At 33.8% G+C, this 15,076-nt stretch overlaps 3 protein-coding genes across 5 annotated transcripts in view; all 3 read left to right on the forward strand.

Annotated features, from left to right (window-relative positions):
• Window positions 1-2,972, forward strand: part of hoxd11a (homeobox D11a) — a 3,597-nt gene extending 625 nt beyond the window's left edge. Inside the window, exons 2-3 of one of the 3 annotated variants that reach the window (XM_083536055.1) lie at window positions 963-1,394; window positions 2,073-2,972. In XM_083536055.1, coding sequence (XP_083392181.1) covers window positions 963-1,394; window positions 2,073-2,302 — 662 coding nt within the window. In that variant the 3' untranslated portion in view covers window positions 2,303-2,972. Of the gene's footprint in view, window positions 1,395-2,072 lie in introns of all 3 variants that reach the window. The other 2 variants (XM_083536054.1, XM_083536053.1) reach the window with 2 other exon arrangements.
• Window positions 2,973-6,382: 3,410 nt separating this feature from the next.
• hoxd10a (homeobox D10a) lies at window positions 6,383-9,382 on the forward strand. The gene is made up of 2 exons (XM_083535969.1): window positions 6,383-7,805; window positions 8,563-9,382. The coding sequence occupies exons 1-2, from the start codon at window positions 7,091-7,093 to the stop codon at window positions 8,835-8,837; spliced, it is 990 nt and encodes a 329-aa protein (XP_083392095.1). The 5' UTR covers window positions 6,383-7,090; the 3' UTR covers window positions 8,838-9,382.
• A 1,417-nt stretch (window positions 9,383-10,799) lies between these two features.
• Window positions 10,800-12,826, forward strand: hoxd9a (homeobox D9a). The gene is made up of 2 exons (XM_083538164.1): window positions 10,800-11,478; window positions 11,814-12,826. The coding sequence occupies exons 1-2, from the start codon at window positions 10,923-10,925 to the stop codon at window positions 12,056-12,058; spliced, it is 801 nt and encodes a 266-aa protein (XP_083394290.1). The 5' UTR covers window positions 10,800-10,922; the 3' UTR covers window positions 12,059-12,826.
• Window positions 12,827-15,076: the final 2,250 nt, after the last annotated feature.

A 15,076-nucleotide genomic window follows, 5' to 3' on the forward strand; every position in this document is an offset into this window, starting at 1 on the left:
GTCTTTTATTTATAAACTGTGCTAGCGCTTTCTTAAATCTGTAAACTAAAGACAAAGGACAGAGAGTCAGAATAATAAAGCATTGTGTAGTTATGTCACTGATGCGAAAACAAGAAATGCAGGGTAATACTTATAGATTACTGTAACTGTCGAGAAAAAGGAACAAAACAGCAGTTTGATTAAAATCAGATCAATAATAAATCCGTATTTTTATTCAAATCTCCTATTGACGAATTTAAAAAGGGGTATCCTGTTTATAAAAGTCACAGACTCCTCAAGTGTAAAGCCAGTGTACCTGAAAAAAAAAAAATAGATATTCCTAACAATAACGAACCTGAGTATTATTGCATTGTAATCAGTTATCACAATCTGACTAAATATTACAAATGATACTTAATTATACTTGTTGTAATCTGTCATTCTAATTTCTGAAGCAAAATTGTCTCTGGTAATCTGGCATTCCATGTTTATCTTACTAATGTCTTGTTTATGCATATGGGGAGTTTCAAAAGATGCAGGCAACCAATAATTTGCCGTGTGCTTTTGCCTATGAGCTGCTCAGGACAGTTTCTAATGACTGATATTGATATATGGTAATTTCTTTACCGGATCACATGACACAATTACCTCAAGAATCGATCAAGATGAATTGCACGTCAGCCTACGTTTCCGATTTTTTTTTCTCTCCTTCACGACTCCTGTCCACACGCCTATGGTGCAATAGATGTACAAAGTTTAACACAGTCGAGTTGCCTGTTCGTGCTCTCTAACGCCAAACCGAGATATGACCGACTACGATGATCGTGGTAACTGCGCGTCCAATATGTATTTACCGAACTGCACGTACTATGTCTCAGCGCCGGATTTTTCGAGCGTGTCGTCGTTTTTACCGCAGACCACATCGTGTCAAGTTAATTTTCCATACTCTTCCAATATAGCTCAAGTCCAACCTGTTCGTGAAGTGTCTTTCAGAGACTATGGACTGGATCACCCGAGCAAATGGCATTACAGGGGCAATTACGCGTCCTACTATTCAACGGACGAGATAATGCACCGAGATCTACTCCAGTCATCAAACAGAGCGGAAATGATATTTAAAAATGAATCGGTGTACAGCCATCACGGCGGCACGAACTCCGCGTGCAATTTTTTTACCAATGTCGGTCGAAACGGAGTACTTCCACAAGGCTTTGACCAGTTTTTCGAAACTGTTAACGCTGCAAAGCCCAACCCCGAGTCCTCGAGACAAAAGACTGAGCCTACTGTCCCCGGAGATGCCGCATGTAATAAAGTGTCCTCAGATAGCGCGGATCAGGAGAAAAGAGACGCTGACACCACAGAGGAAGAACTTCCACTATCAACATGCGAGCAAGAGGAGAAGAACAACGGCTCAAGTAGGTACACACATTAAAGCTGCTGGACCACTTTGTTCGGGTTTATGTGCAGCTTTATTAGCATGCAAAGGTTTTTACATACCCAGTACGACTTGCCTTGCTGTTGTAAAACTATTTTTATGATTGCAAAGCAGTTCTAGGGGCATATGGCAATGGTGACAGCGAGATGTGTTTTTCTGAAATAAATTACAAACTAATATGCATTTATAAAGACCTTTATGATCGTATACCCTATTCGTTGAGGGAAGTGCATTTAGTGCTGTTTCATAGGTCTGTAAGTCTAAGCGTATTTGGTTTAATAGTATAGTGGACTAGCTCGACAGATTGTAATAGAAAGTTTAGCGCTGCTGGTTAAAAAAATAACAAAACAAGCTCACTAGCATGCTTTTGTGCGCGCGCCCATACATGTTCGTGTTCGAGCGTTATGACTGTTTGCGTTTGTGTAACTTGGGTTCTTAGGTAGTTTCTTCGTTGTGCATGTGTCCATCTGTTGTTAGAATGACGATAAAATAAGTCACAAAAGTAGACTTTTTATATGAATACATTTCCAAGTTTGTTATAACTGTTGTAGGAAACATGTTTGATATTGATGTGTTTAATGTTAAGTGGTTGCATGATTAAGTTAAGCATAGTTCGATTCTAATGACATTGCTAACCCAGCTTTGTTTCCTTTGGTAGGTACAAAGTCCAGAAAAAAGAGGTGCCCGTATTCAAAATATCAGATCCGAGAACTTGAACGGGAATTCTTTTTCAATGTGTACATTAATAAAGAGAAGCGCCTCCAGTTGTCAAGAATGCTAAACCTTACAGACCGACAAGTGAAGATCTGGTTCCAAAACAGAAGGATGAAGGAAAAAAAGCTAAACCGAGATCGTCTCCAGTACTTTACTGGAAACCCTTTATTCTGAAGTTATTAGATTTTCTATTTTACCAGACCACTTCCATGGAGTCATGTTTATGTACGTTTTTGGGACATTATGCATTCAACCGAAACAGATACGCAAATTAAACTGTGAGGTTTGATGTATACTTTTTACTATGCAAAAATGTTGGTAGCCAATTAACATAATAATCTCTTACCTCTGTGAAAATGATATCTACAAAAGTAAACCTTCTAAGAAGAGGAAGAAAAAGAAGAAGAAGAAAAAGAAGAAGAAGAAGAATGGTACCAAACGATTGACAATCCTTTAATGTTCTTTTGTTTAATTGTGACTGCTATTGTATCTTTTTTTTTTTATTTATTGCAATTTTCATGGTACAATGCTATGCTATGTAAGTCACTACATTTGCAGTAAGCAAAAGCAATTTTGATTACAATAATCAATTTGTGTTTTCATTAGTGTAGAATTGTGTATGCATTTGTTTCGGTAGCATGCAGTGTATGGTGTAGTAAATAAATCTGTATATTCCAGAATACGTTGAACTTCTTTTCAGTAATAGCTTGTTTCTTTTAGTAAAGGAATGTGCTTGAGTTTTTGTAATTATAAATATTGTTTTTCAAAAGTTTTGTACAAATTAAAAGCAGAAATGTGTATGTTAATTAATCAGCATCTTCTTTAAATAAATTTCTTTACACTTCTTCGATCATTTGAAATGGAATAATAGTTCAGTCTATCAGAGTGCAGAAACCAAATCATCACGTAGACTATAAATGCGTGAAAACCTATAGGCCTAACTAAGGCCATGACGCCTCGCGTTTTTGTTCTTTTACACTAAGGGTGTTTACCAAACCTTGAACCGCGTCTAGACAGTTCAATAAAGACTAGCTGTAAAGATCTAAATTGGGGGGCTATTGTACCCTCTGGCCAGTCCAAATGCGACGTTGGCCCTAAACCCTACACATTGTAAGACTGTTCTTTTGAAGAAGGGATGTGGATCTATACAACACCTATAGATTTACACAGAGCATTCCCTAAACGAATGAATAACGCAGATCAAAACTTGTTTTAATACATCAGACTGCATTATCGATGCAGTGAAAATTGTGTAGAAGGTAACACGTGAATATTGACAAAATTGGGTTCTTAAACTGTTTTTGGGTAAGTATGGAAACATGGACAGAAATATGAAAATCAGGTGTGAACTTCCGTAATGTCAAGGTCGCGTAATACGTTTGTAAAATAAAGGCGCCTATTTCGTTGTTCTAGTCGAAAAACTACGCCCTTCGAGAAAGAAAATACTGCGTTAGCCAACATGGCCGCGACACGCTACACTTTCATTCAAGACCAGCATTCCTCATCCTGCTACACGAGCTAATCACAATTATCAGTGTAGCGCTTCCTGATTACAAAAAAACCCCCAAAATGATACAAATATAAAAAGAATAAATACATAATTGATCTGAAATGTAATTTTAAATAAAATACCTTGAAGATATAAGTACACATTGAGAGCTAATTATGTCAGTACTTAAAAAGCCAGGATTTCTGAATAAACTTATGTTAAATACATAAAGAATACATAAAGCTTTTTTTGTTGTTGTTTTGAAGACATGTCCACTACAGTAGAAGCTATAAATCAGTTTGTTAAAAAAAAAAAATAAATCCCCGAAAAATTTTTTTTTGCTAGTGTTACAAGCGAATGTTTTACAAACATAGCAGGCAGATATAGTTTCTGTACTTTTTCTATTAATGGCCTTTTTTTTTTAAATACAAGGGCGTTTATATATTCATGCATTCGCACACAATAATTTAAATAGTAAAGTAAATGATAAGATGATTACATTTATTTTCTGTGTTATGAATTAGCGGTTTGGGAAAGAAAGGCTCATTTAATCTTAATTTATGTAAATTTCATGTATAGTTTTATCTGTTCAAGACATGATAAAAATGCCTGAAATGGTCACTCAAGTGGTTGCAAAAGCAAAAACCGTGTTTGGAGATTACAATTAAATTATTTACAATTATTTTAAACAAGAGCATGACAATTAATGGTAAAATTATTATTTTTTTTATATAAAATATAAAGCTATATGTTTTATTTTGGCCAAATTTGTGAAATTTGTGAATAGAATTTTCCCATATGCATTCCTCATAATCAACTCACACCGGTAACCAAACTCATGTGCAATTTATGTAAACACACCCAATTTCCGTAAAAATGTGCAATATACAGTCTATTCTTCTTCTTTTTATTTATTATATTTCATACATACATAAATACATACATACATACATACATACATACATACATACATACATACATACATACATACATACATACATGCAAACATTTCTTTGCACTTCTTTCCACTTACACAAATATGTATATTCTACAAGTATTCCTTAAGGTACCCTGAATAAATATTTATTTCATTTATTTATATATATTGCTGTACTTCTGATTTTATCAACAAAACAAATTATTTGTGTGTAAGCACACTTGGCAATAAGACCCTTTTAGAATCTGATTCTGAAATGATAATTCTCTAATTCTTTTTTGACGTTATTTCTTGTAGTGGCCACTTGGGGGCACACTTACAACAGTTTTGAAGTAGACGTTGTGTATTTCATGTGTTCAGAATGTAACAATGTCTTTGATCTTGGGAGCGTTTCTACGTTTCTGAATGTATACGATTTCCTATAATATGTTTTATAAGGCTACAATATTTCCAGTTTTAAAGAAAATTTATGTATATGGAATATTTCATATCTAACAAATCGCCATAAGTATATTATTTATGTAGGTAGTCGCTCATGGCTTTTATAAAATTGTGTATGTGTGTGTGTGTGTGTGTGTGTGTGTGTGTGTGTGTGTGTGTGTGTGTGTGTGTGTGTGTTCTAAATGAACAGTAAATATGTATTTGATTATATTAACTAGGAACAAGAAATGTGAATAAACGAAAATAATATATACGAAATATCGTATGCACTATTTCACAATTCATTTAAGACAGTCTTAAATATACAGTACATGAATATATAATAAATATCACAATTAATATGAATAAAAAATTACAGTCACTGAAATGTATTTTATCATACTAAAGTATTGAAAAAATTTTAAAAAGTAATATAATATAATATAATATAATATAATATAATATAATATAATATAATATAATATAATATAATATAATATAATATAATATAATATATAGCAACTTTCAGGCTAAGAAAAACTTGCCAGAGGTGTCTGATGAACATAACTGCTGTACATTTAGTCCATAATTTTACACTAATACGTATACCCCCCCCCATTTTTTTTTAAATAAAATAAAATAAATAAATAAAAAAGCAACAAAAACTAAAAACAAAAACAAAACAAAAGAAACAAAAAAACCCATATATATCGTATTAAGTAAATGAACAAATAACTAAAAAAAAAAAAAGGTTAATGCAAAAGTGCAGAGTTTGTGTCCATGCACCTTTGCTTTTTCCTCCCAATATGTTTCTGTGTCTAACTACGGTCAAAAATGATTAGTATTAATTGTACTATAAACATTAACATTAAATATCCATTTAATATATTTAACAATGTTTTCGGTATTTTAGCTAACACAAATCATTTTATCATATTTACGGAAAACACGTGCATAATATCCATGTACTTAATAAACATTAGACATGAAATAAACCCAGTGTTAAATACATTTTTTCCAACCCTTTTTTATTTAAATGTTTTTATTATGGTTATATGATAATTGTTAAACTTGAACATGCATCACATTACAATGGTACATAAATAACAATAACGCATTTGTTATTCGTGTGCACTGAAATATGTCTGTATTAATGTACAAGTGACAAAGCAAAATAAGCCGATGACTGGAACAAATAAAATAATTACTATGCACCAACTTCCCAAAATTAATGTACAATTAATCATAATACAATTTAAGAAAATCAATTACAAAATCAATAAAGCAAATTATAGGTTGCATACAATTTGTTTTTAATTTAATACAGTTGTTGCATTCAAACAAGATTAGTTTCTTCATCGTTCCTGATGTAGTTTTTGCTGTTGGTGCTTATTCTTCTCAGAAATTAGTTTCTGCTTTATTTGTGAAAAGAAAGATACGGGTTAAACAATGCCTATAATTTCACAAAAAAAATCCAGTAAAAGAGCAGAGAAATCAGATGTCGCAGGTGTATTTAACAAATGATTATGCACACGTTTGCACTGTTAAATGTAAAATATATATCAATATCATTTTCACTCGGTAAGTGTCAATAAAATGTTGTTACAATTTTTAATTGTAAAGGTAAACAGACTATATCCACTACGTGTTCACTGAACCCGTACAATATCCCGCGTGTTAATTATACTAGCAAATAATAAGTATTCTACTTTGCAGCCATAGTTCTTATAATGTACGTGTAGCAGTTCACTGGTAACGAAACTGTGTTTACAAATAGAATTTTCTTAGTACAATTCAGTGGCATTTTTGGATTTATTTTCTTTATGATACATCAACAGCAGATAAACGTGTTTGGAAAAAGCCTTCGTCTTTGTCCGCCTTAAAACCAATTTCAAGTCCGTGTTCTAGATGTCGCTGTTGACCACGTCTGAATTTCCAAATCATGTGTCGGGGCGCACACGTGACAGAGAGGAGCCTGCGTCTCAAGGCCATTTTCAAATTTCATTGGTGAGATTGTCATGTGGTTGCAGAGAGACCCTCCGGGTTAAGCGGGATTGTTTTGCTAGATATGTCATCTTACAAAGGACAGCTCTCTCTTCTTTAAAATCTCTTCAAAATGTCCTATCCCAACAGCTCTCCCACTGCTAACACGTTTTTGGTAGATTCTTTAATTGGGGGCTGTAGAACAGACAATTTCTATTCCAGCAGCAACATGTATATGCCATCCAGTGCAGAATTGGGAAGTTATGGAATGCAAACCTGTGGACTCTTGCCGTCTCTTGGCAAACGGGGGGAAGTAAACCACCATAATATTGGCATGAACGTGCACTCGTACATACCTCAGCTTGATAACTGGGCAGATCCGAATAGGTCTTGTCGAATAGAGCAAGTGTCTAACCAGATGCCCACTTGCACATTTTCCCAGAATATAAAAGAAGAAAGCAATTGCTGCATGTACTCCGACAAGAGAGCAAAGGTCAGCTCGTCCGAGATGCCCGCGTACTCCAATCTGATCTCCGAGGCGTGTACGGTGGACGGTCCAGAAATTCCGGTCCCGGGTTATTTCAGACTGAGTCAAACGTACACCACGGCTAAAAGTCAGCACTATAACCACGAGTCCACCACCCCGAACACGTTGATGCAGCTGAACCGGCTGACTCCTAAACCCCACTCCGCGTCCTTTGTCGAGGGGGATAAAAAGGTGCCGGAGATTGAGGAGGAGGAGACGCGCAGCCCGAGTCCCGACAACACGGTGAGCTCTCAGGAGGAGAAGAGTAACACTGCCGAGGCGCCTGTCTCCAGCCCGGAATTGCCACACAAGGAAGCGAAAGGTGGGTACAATAAAAAGATTTAATCGCGTCGCGCTGTAATACGAACGCTCCAGCATCATAAAACCCAATATAAAACACAAACAACCCCGAAAGTCGTAATGTTTAATGAGAGGCTTACTCGGGTTGCAGTAAAAGACTTTACAGGAAACGGTGCCGCGCGCTAAAATTAAATAGCCTACCTTTTGTTGCGGTCCCTTTAATCTTCCTTTCTTTCTTTCTTTCTTTCTTTCTTTCTTTCTTTCTTTCTTTCTTTCTTTCTTTCTTTCTTTCTTTCTTTCTGTCTAGCTATATTTTTTTGCAAAACAAGATATGTTTTTGGTTCATTTTAAGATTTATTGAAACATTTATTATTAATCAAGTCCATTTTCTTATTTGCTGAACTTGATTTTAAAAACAATAAAAATGTGTTTCAAGCAGTTACAAAAACGTATGGCTTCTTTGGAAAAAAAGCATCTGTGATATTTGCAGTCTAACCTTTTCCAAAATCCACCATTGCTATAGAATATTCTAAAATGTAAAATTGGCCAACTTACTATACAAACGAATGGTCGTATGACGGTTAAAATATTGATTTTTAAATCATTCTAATAAGAATAATAATAACAACGGGTTTTGTATGTTATATTTTGGATGATCTGGGAAACCTTTTTCCGACATTTGCACTGAGTAGGTGGTCGATCAAGTTAAACTATTTTATATTAATATATATTTATATGTATTTGTTTGTTTTTATTGATTTGCTTTCTTTGTTTTCCAGAATGCAAAACGGATACGCCAACAAGCAACTGGTTAACTGCGAAAAGTGGTAGGAAAAAAAGATGTCCATATACAAAGCACCAAACCTTGGAATTAGAAAAAGAGTTTTTATTCAACATGTACCTGACTCGAGAGCGCCGCCTAGAGATCAGTAAAAGCGTAAACCTCACCGACAGACAAGTGAAGATTTGGTTTCAAAACCGCAGGATGAAGCTGAAGAAGATGAGCAGAGAAAATCGAATCCGGGAACTTAATTCAAATCTCACCTTTTCGTGAACATGCAAACGAATGCATGCCCTAAAACAAATGACCTGTCTGCCTCTCTATATCTGTTCACGATGGCATAAGCTACACATTGATGCTGTAGAACATTGGACGTTTTTTTCTTTCTTTTCTCATTCAGATACTGTGATTGTTGCTATACGTCAAAATATTTTTTTTATTGTAGTTACTTGATGGTATTCAAGTATCGATATAAAACGTATGGATTGTGTATAGCCATTATGTTTCACAGGGTATGAAGTGGTCTTAAATTATAATACGTGACAGAAACACCAATTTGTGTTTGTTTTCATTGAAGAAAATATAGTGTCGCACAGGACAGCACTGAAAATCTTCGAAAACATGACTTTGGACCTGAAAGCACAGCTACCGTTTTTAAGCAAAGTGGAAGCCCGCCATCTTGTTAAAACTTGTACATTTATGTGAAATCTTACCATTGAAATTGTTCTGTATAGTAAATGTGAAATGTAATATTGAAATATGTACCTCTAGTGCATGTTTGTGGCATGTATCCTGTAATAAACTGTCTGTCAACGTAACAGTTTGTGTGTAATAATGTTATATAAACCGCACTATACCAAAAAGCACACAACAAAAATACCAAATAAACAAAGAAACAAACAATAAAATCTATTAAACAACCCCTTTAAACGGATGACAGTAACACGTTTTATATATATATATGTGTGTGTGTGTGTGTGTGTGTGTGTGTGTGTGTGTGTGTGTATATATATATATATATTAAAAATAGGTCTTTAAACGGATGACAGTAACACGTTAAACTCGACCAAAGAAATATATATATATATATATATATATATATATATATATATATATATATATATATATATATATATATATATATATATATATATATATATATATATATAATTTTTTGCATAAACAATCTGTATCAGAAAAATTAAAAATTACATTATATAAAAAACATACCATCTTAAAGTGAATTGTAGCTAAGAGAAGCTATATTTCTTTCTTTCAATGGGTCCATACATAATATGTTTAAATAAGACAATTAAACAGTTATTGAAATTTACAAATTACATTTATGCATTTATGCTCCAATGTGTATTTGTCTTATTATAAAATATCGACAGATTATGTGTTGACAGATTCATTATAACTGGACTAATAGTAATATTAGGTTTACATTTTGCTATCTTTCAAAAGTTCTGAATGGTGATCAAAACGCATGTTATCGGCGGGGTGATGATGGACCGAAGTTTTATTAGTGGTCTTCCATTAAATGCAGTCATATAAACATATTTTACTTTGTAACGCGACGTGTTGTCGTTTTATTAAAAGCACATTAATGCATATCCAAATGCACCTCATAAAGATTTTTATTGATAGACATAAACACGTTATGACTTTCTTTTTAATAAATACAAATCGGGATACAAATAGGTTCTGTGCAAAACTTACGAGATTGAAAAATACAGGTTTTTAACTTTTTTGTATTTTTTTTTTAAGAAACACAGGCAGTTTGTTAAATATGAGAATCCGCCAAGAAACGGCATGTTGTTTTACAGCATGTTATTGCATTTATTTTACGAGGACTTAAAACTCATTTCACTATTAAATAACCTACTTTACAAGACTGGAATATGGGATATATCTCATGAAGAGATCTTGTAAGATTTTACACTCAGCTGGTACAATTTGGCATGCAGACACAATAAATTTGAGAGGAGATCGTGGGATAAATGTGTGTTTTAATCTTGCTTGTTAAAAAAAAAAAATAGTCCGGGGCCTCCTCCATTTTAGCAGTGAAGTAAAGCATTAAAAAAATGGGCAGCAAAATGCAGCACTATATCAATTCTTAGAAAAAGAAAATTATGTATAATTCTCGCTGTATATATATATCTTTAAGTTTAATCAAAATGCAATATCAACCATACCGTTATCAGCGGATTGATTTACTCTCTGTATTGGTAAATATGATCACGTGATTCATGTAACCAATCACTGAAGATGAAGCCAGCAAAAATACTATGATTGTTCGGAGGCAAGGTTTCCGTAACAGTGTAACCTTTTATATGACTACGAGGGGATCCAAAAATGTCGACAAGTTCAGCTCTGAGCAACTATTATGTGGACTCTATAATGGGACACGAGACGGAGGACGTGTACGGTGCGCGTTATGTTCAAAGCCCGCACTCGGCGGCTGCTAGGCCGTCAGGTGTAGGGGAAAATGCGGATTTTTCTTCCTGTAGCTTTGCTCCCAAGGCAGCCGTGTTTCCTACGTCCTGGTCCTCGGTTCATCCGCCGTCCACAGCTACGGTGTCCGGAATTTACCATCCATACATGCACCAGTCCCACATCGCATGTGCAGATAACAGATACGTGCGTTCCTGGGTAGATCCGATCTCGAACCACATCTCCTTTTCTGGGTTTCATTCGAGTAATCGTCAGAGCGGGACAAAGGCGGAAATTTTACCGCCGAAAAGGACTGAGAGCTCTGCGTTCGGCCCTGATACTCCACCGGCCCCAGACTACAGCTGTAGCGCTTTAGCCGAGTGTGTACAGAAAGCTACCAAAGACACCGCTGATAAAAATATTCCCAACCAAAACGAGCCCAAAGAGGAGAAACATCAACAACAACAACTTGACCCAAGTAAGTAAAAGAAATTGCCCTGTGATTTACAACCGCCAAAACTGTACGAGCAGGGTGTGTAAAGCTGGAGGTTTTACTAACCAATAAAAGTGTCTGAACTCTTACCGCCGGTCTAAAGAAATGTACGAAGCCGTAAACCTATATTTAAAACAGGATTTACTAATAATAGCATCTACGCCATCAATTAGTGCTGTTAAAAAAATTGATTATTAAGATCAAGGAAATAAAATCAGAAATATTTTTTTTATAGCGCAACTATTTTTAATTATGTAGTTTTTCCAGCTATTTACTGCTTGTGTAACCTTGGATTTATTGGGTTATTCATTCTTTTACAGGCAACCCAGCAGCAAACTGGATTCATGCACGTTCAACGAGAAAGAAACGATGTCCATATACAAAATACCAAACATTGGAACTGGAAAAGGAATTTCTTTATAACATGTATTTGACGAGAGATCGCCGTTACGAAGTTGCACGGATTCTGAATTTGACGGAGAGGCAGGTGAAGATCTGGTTCCAGAACAGAAGAATGAAAATGAAGAAGATGAACAGAGAGAGGGGAAGCCAGGAGCCTCGGTGAATAATACTGCGGGCAGAGCGCCGCGCCAAGTGTCCTCTATGTATATGAGTAATATGTTACCTTTAGATTATCAGAGCCTCACTGGTTTATGTTCTTGTGTGTCTTTGTGAAATTATTTTATGAAAAAAACAACAACACAATCTTACATTCTGATTATTTTGAATCGGATGTACAGAGAGTCTTAAAATAATTATGATTTGTTCATTCTTGAAACAAATGTTGAAAATGGTGTGCACGCAGGTAAAGTACACGCACTAGTTATGTTAAATGCAATCTGGAATGTGTTTGTTAGTGTACACTTAAATAAATGTTAAGTGTGTACAGCACACTGATTTGAGGAACAGTATTCAGTACCAGGCCGTGCTGCTTTCCCTAGTTGGCTGTAGTAACGTAGTATTAATGAAGTAGGTATATTATGGTATATGTGTGCATATGAAGACAAGTTTAGAGACTTAACAGGATTTTGCGAGATGAATTTTGAAAAAAAAAATGTCGTTGAGGATTAGTTTATTATAAATGATATACAGAAGGTCTAACTACCTAGCTGAGTGCTGGTTTTGGGCAGAGATTAATTTAACACTACCATGTATAATAAATGCATCTATCTATGTCCATATATTGAAAGTTATGGAAAGTATTGGGTGCTTATTTGTATTTTAACAGCGTATAACATTTTATCTTTTTTTCTGAAAATGCTGCACTTAAAAGTATTTTATAAGTCTAAAATATTCACAAAATATAACTGAGAATAAATCTCGTTTTGGGAAATAAGATTGTGGACCAGTTTAGACCGCTGCAAATCTTTTATTTTTTATTTTTATTTTTTTTATATTATTATTATTCTAGGGTGAGAAAAATGTTCAACGAAATAAACTCAATTAGTGTTTGGACTGCACACTTTGTGTGTTGCTCTGTTAAAAGTAAAAAAATTTAATGTTCAGTGTTAGAGGATAAAAATAAGACTAATAAAACTGCAAAAAAAAAGTGTTGTTGAGAACCCCAATTTATTTTGAAACCTTACTTTAGAATTACTTTAAAGCAGGAAGAGACTGGGTCCAATAAAGCCATAGAGAAGACTAGACGTCTGGTCTAAATGAGTTTATGGTCTATGACAGTAATTGCACTCTGCTTTGAAAACGTTCTAGTTGGGTGTTTGCGTCTGTTGCTGACAACCAAAAATGCAGACACTTTTCTACGGGGTGTCTGGTCGATAAATTGTCTGTCGGTGAGACTAAAAGAAATCGACCCAAACACACGGAAAGTCAGGTTTATTCATCAAATGCATTTCCACTCATGGACTGCAAAACTTAACTTTGACTGTTGCCTAAAATTCAAGTTTTACTAATTAATGTACGAATTCTAGAAATTAATAAATCTGTCGTACTAGTGTTTACTTAGTGACCGAAAGCGATAACAACGTTATCAAAATATTCATCTATACAGTCACAAGCCAATTTAAATATTAGTTGAAATAATTTCATGGATATACAATAAAAATATTATTGCTGTATTCACAACTTCAAAGACTGCAAGGCCTGCTCCGGGCAAATCAGATAGCAAAAATATTTTAACCATATTTAGAGAGAAACGGCGTGTCTTAGCCAGTAGAGCCTGATATCAAAGAAGTACAGCTACCGCTAGAGGGCAATAAAGTTCTTCAAAAATGTGTGTATGGGGCGCTGATTAAAAACGTTATTTGTGTGGAAGCATGCGCAGATGAACACAAACCACGTGCTTATCATTCTACATGAAAAGGCTGCTGTGCAAAATAGAGCACAGTATCTTCACTGAAATGATCACACATATACATGTACACACACACACACACACACACACACACACACACACACACACACACACACACATATATATATATATATATATATATATATATATATATATATATATATATATATATGTATTTATGTAAATTTTTTTCATTCATTTAACTCAGAATGAATTATATATATCTATTATTATTATTATTATTATTATTATTGTTATTATTATTATTATTATTATTATTAATATCATCATCATCATTATTATTATTATATTATTTTATTTTATTTTTTGTTAAATAAAATTACATCGGGCATAATACCCAGTAACCAGACCCACTCATTGCTTTTACAATTATACTACAATATTGGTTACTATTTATTAATGATTGCTGCTTTTTATTCTTTAGGTAAAAAAGATTGCTGCTATATTTCTGACGGAGTTTTCAATATAATTTGAAAATTGTGAAAATTAAAATGACGTTAAAATAATTATATTATTCAGTTTATAGGTTTTTTAATATTAAAACTAGCTTTAAATTCGAATTTAGAAGAATATGCAACCTGAATAGTACTTTAAAAAAAAAAAAAAATAAAATAAAAAAAATATATATATATATATATATATATATATATATATATATATATATATATATATATATATATATATATATATATATATATATATATATATATATATATATATATATATATGGCATAAATATAAATAATACACACATAAAGGAAAACAGCAGAAACACATTTATAAACTAATAGCAATAGGTTTTACATCTGGGGCAAAATCTATGCCGCCATTGCCCTTTCCTCTGTGATGTTTTGATGCGTATATGCGTATTGTAATTTGGCAGAATTTCTTCGAATTGCTTTACTAAAGATTGTTCCTTTATATTTAATACCTTTGACAATAACAATCCATAATGAAAAGGTAATTTACGTTTCCGGTAAATCACTTCTTTCCTTATGAATTGTTATTGTCAAAAGTATTAAATATATAAAAAAAAGAATCTTTAGTAGAGCAAAATTGCTAATACAGTTTGTTGACCGAGTTTAGGACAAACTGAAACAGGCAAGATATTTTTCTCCTGTGGGACAAGGTGTGGTGTGATGATACTGTTTCTATCAATCTTAGAAGTTCTCGCATTTCTTTTTTCTCTTTATAGGCGAGAGCAGCAAGTTATCATACGAAATCTGGTGGAATTACGTGCCATGGTCAAAG

This window comes from Silurus aristotelis (genome assembly GCF_946808225.1).
Source record: "Silurus aristotelis genome assembly, chromosome: 3".
NCBI classification, from domain to species: Eukaryota; Metazoa; Chordata; class Actinopteri; order Siluriformes; family Siluridae; genus Silurus; species Silurus aristotelis.